Consider the following 3,063-nt stretch of genomic DNA (forward strand, 5'->3'; position numbering starts at 1 on the left):
GAAAACTGAACCATGGATTACAGTTTCTCCTGGCCCATAGACTACTTTCAGGGTGAGGAACCACCTAACATCAAGTTGTAAAATAGTGAACTACTCCTTTAATGTAGGATTTTTATAGTTTCATAATTATGGTAATTTCATGATTTGTAATTTATTCTCAAATAGAAATAGCATCAGCAAGGTATCAGGAAATGTTATTTGTGTGAATTCTGTACTTCAACTTCCGTCAGCCTTAGTGATACACCTGGTGCAGAATGTTACAGAAAATAAAATAATTGAATGACTCCAGTAGAAATAGAATCATGCTGGTTCTATACATTATATTTCTATCTGGAGCACAATGACTGTATATATGAACTGGAGCATTTGAGAAGGTCTTACCTACCAAATGCACTGAGGTATAACCAAATGTGTTAGAGCATTTACAACAAGCCTAAAGTGAAATGTCAACCTGGTGTGTAATCACTAGTCCAAACCGACAGTTTCTATTGGACAAATTCAGGTAGGTCCCTCCCCGTTTCGATTTGTTTGCTTCAGTTTAAGAAACGTTTTGCAACAAAATCTGCATAATGAATACGCCCCAGGTGTCAACCATTACTTTATACCTCAATGGTGTCAACACACAGCAGCACCATTTGCATCTATCTTTTTGCAACTCGTGATGATGGCTACATTGTAACTGAAAACCTTTCCACCATATACCAACTGTTACTTTGTAATCTTTGCCCACTCTGTCCATCGATTCACTTGCATCATGGCACGAAGTCTTCTCACATGATAGCTTCATTGGTCATCAGAGTTTCTAAACCCAGAAGCGTAACATCGCGAGACTTCCGGGAACGCGAAACAGACCAAACAGACCATGCCAGGGTTTGAGAAGTCAAATATTCGTCTTTAGATGTTCATTTTCTCAAAATCTAAAGGCACAACTTAGATTAGATCCAATGTCTTAAGTTGTTGAACATGTTATTACTCCAACCTCCAGAAAGTGACAAACTGACACGTTTTAATTTTCGTCAAAAACATCTTTATGTCGAAGGAAGTTACTTTGATTTGACGGCTTGCACATGCGCAGTTCGGCGCTAGACGACCGTGTTTTTACGCATGAGTTTAGCGTCGCCATGACGTCGCCTACGAGCGTTAGCAGGGATTTCTATTGGAGAAGCAGTTTTAGCCTCTCTTCATACTGTACTGACTTTGCATGCACTTTTGATTTGCCAACTTGCCTTCCTCTTCCTGAAACATCAGCAAATCTTAATAGGTTCCTCCTTCCTCCTTCCCACTCACTGCTGCATCATGCGACTGCAGCCCACACAGATGACTTTATATAGACTGTTCTTACAGGTTTTTCTTTAGAATCGTCCTGGCCACTGCAGATATGAGGTCTGGAGGATTCGGTTCGGTATCGAGACCGGCCATAACGTCCATCGTTGTCATTTTATCGCACTATTGTGTGCATGTGTTAGCGCTCAAGTCGCAACTTTTGAATAGGTATGGCGGCGTTATAGATCTCAATGCTCAGGACACCGTCATCAACTATGAAACACGCTATTTTGACCAGAAGGTACGTTTCTTTTTTGCTATAATAACATAATAAAGTGATTGACGGCTGTCATTATGTCTGTCAACAATCACTGTCTAGACAAGAGACTAATCAGCTTTGTAGATTAGCAGGACATTCAAGCTGTAGTCCAAACAAACACACACTGCATGTTTAGGCTATCTGATAGATATGTTTTAGAGCTTTAAAACTAAAAAAAAAAGTTTGTGCTAAAGTAGTAATAATAATTTAATAACGGTTGAGTTGATGCATTTATTTACGTGTGCACCAATTTGTGCACAGTTATGTAGCTGTATTGTTTGTAATGATTATTTAGCCCAACCTAAAATGTCTAGATGTTATAGTTGTTTTTAGGCAATATATTATCTCCTTCCGCTATGGCCATTTGCCACCAAGACATTAAAATTAAATGAGCATTGTTTATATTGATGCTTGTTGCCTAATTTACTATTGATCGTAGTTTTATTTGTTTGTGGTGAACTTATAACTGCACCGCTGGCTTTCCTTGGAGGATTTCCTTAATTCTCTGTGTACTTTAAATCACTTCTAAACTGTTTGGGTATTGTGTCTGCAGACAATCAGCGTATCCGCTCTGCTTCCTGGTAGGACGGGAAAGCCATCCATACACTGGGATGTGTTCCTGCCAACACAACTCAATCCCTGCTGGCATCCTGCCCAGAGGATCTGCATTGTACTGCCATAAAAAGTGAATTTAAAGTAGGCTACTATAGACTAAAGATCATTAAAGATCCTGGAGGTTACAGCTTTCCCCCAAAATGCATTGGGCTATATTCTTTTGAACTCTACGTATCCATGTTGTTAGGTTGTTACATTCTAGGTGTCTAGTATAGCTATGGCTAGATAACATTTTCAACAGTTTTGTAGCTAGTTGTGATTCATGTGAGTTGAAATGCTTTCTTGTGACTCTGAACATGATCTCAGCGTGGGCTCTCAGATTGTAAACAAACATGTCATGATGCATTACAAATCAAATCAAGCTTTATTTATACAGCACATTTCAGACATGGAATGCAACGCAATGTGCTTCACAGGAAAAAACTAATAAAAAACTATGAAAATAAAAACTTAAATATTTACTACACAACAAACATGATAAAAAAAACTAAAGAATAACAATAAAAACTGAACGACTTAAAAGCCTCCTGAGGAAAAACAAAGCTAAAAAGGTGTGTTTTAAGATCTCTTTTAAATATGTCCACAGTTTCAGCCCCCCTCAGGTTCTCTGGCAGGCTATTCCAGAGGCTGGGGGCATAGTAACTAAAGGCTGCCTCTCCATGCCTCTTGGTCCTGGGCTTTGGGATAGTAGGAAGGCCAGTGCCAGAGGACCTGAGGGACCTACTGGGTACATAACTTAAAAGTATGTCTGACATGTATTGGGGTGCACAATCATGGATTGATTTAAAAACCAATAGAAGAATCTTAAAATGAATTCTAAAACTCACAGGCAGCCAGTGCAGAGACCTTAAAAAATATATAAATAC

General features: G+C 38.9%; 1 protein-coding gene across 1 annotated transcript in view; it reads left to right on the forward strand.

Annotated features, from left to right (window-relative positions):
• The first annotated feature begins 1,281 nt into the window (after positions 1-1,281).
• The window catches only part of prcp (prolylcarboxypeptidase (angiotensinase C)), a 134,453-nt gene continuing 132,671 nt past the window's right edge, over positions 1,282-3,063 (forward strand). The window contains exon 1 of the mRNA XM_084143320.1: positions 1,282-1,564. Coding sequence (XP_083999446.1) covers positions 1,379-1,564 — 186 coding nt within the window. The 5' untranslated portion in view covers positions 1,282-1,378. The remainder of the gene's footprint in view (positions 1,565-3,063) is intronic.

This window comes from Coregonus lavaretus (assembly GCF_964263955.1).
Source record: "Coregonus lavaretus genome assembly, chromosome: 26".
Classification (NCBI taxonomy): domain Eukaryota; kingdom Metazoa; phylum Chordata; class Actinopteri; order Salmoniformes; family Salmonidae; genus Coregonus; species Coregonus lavaretus.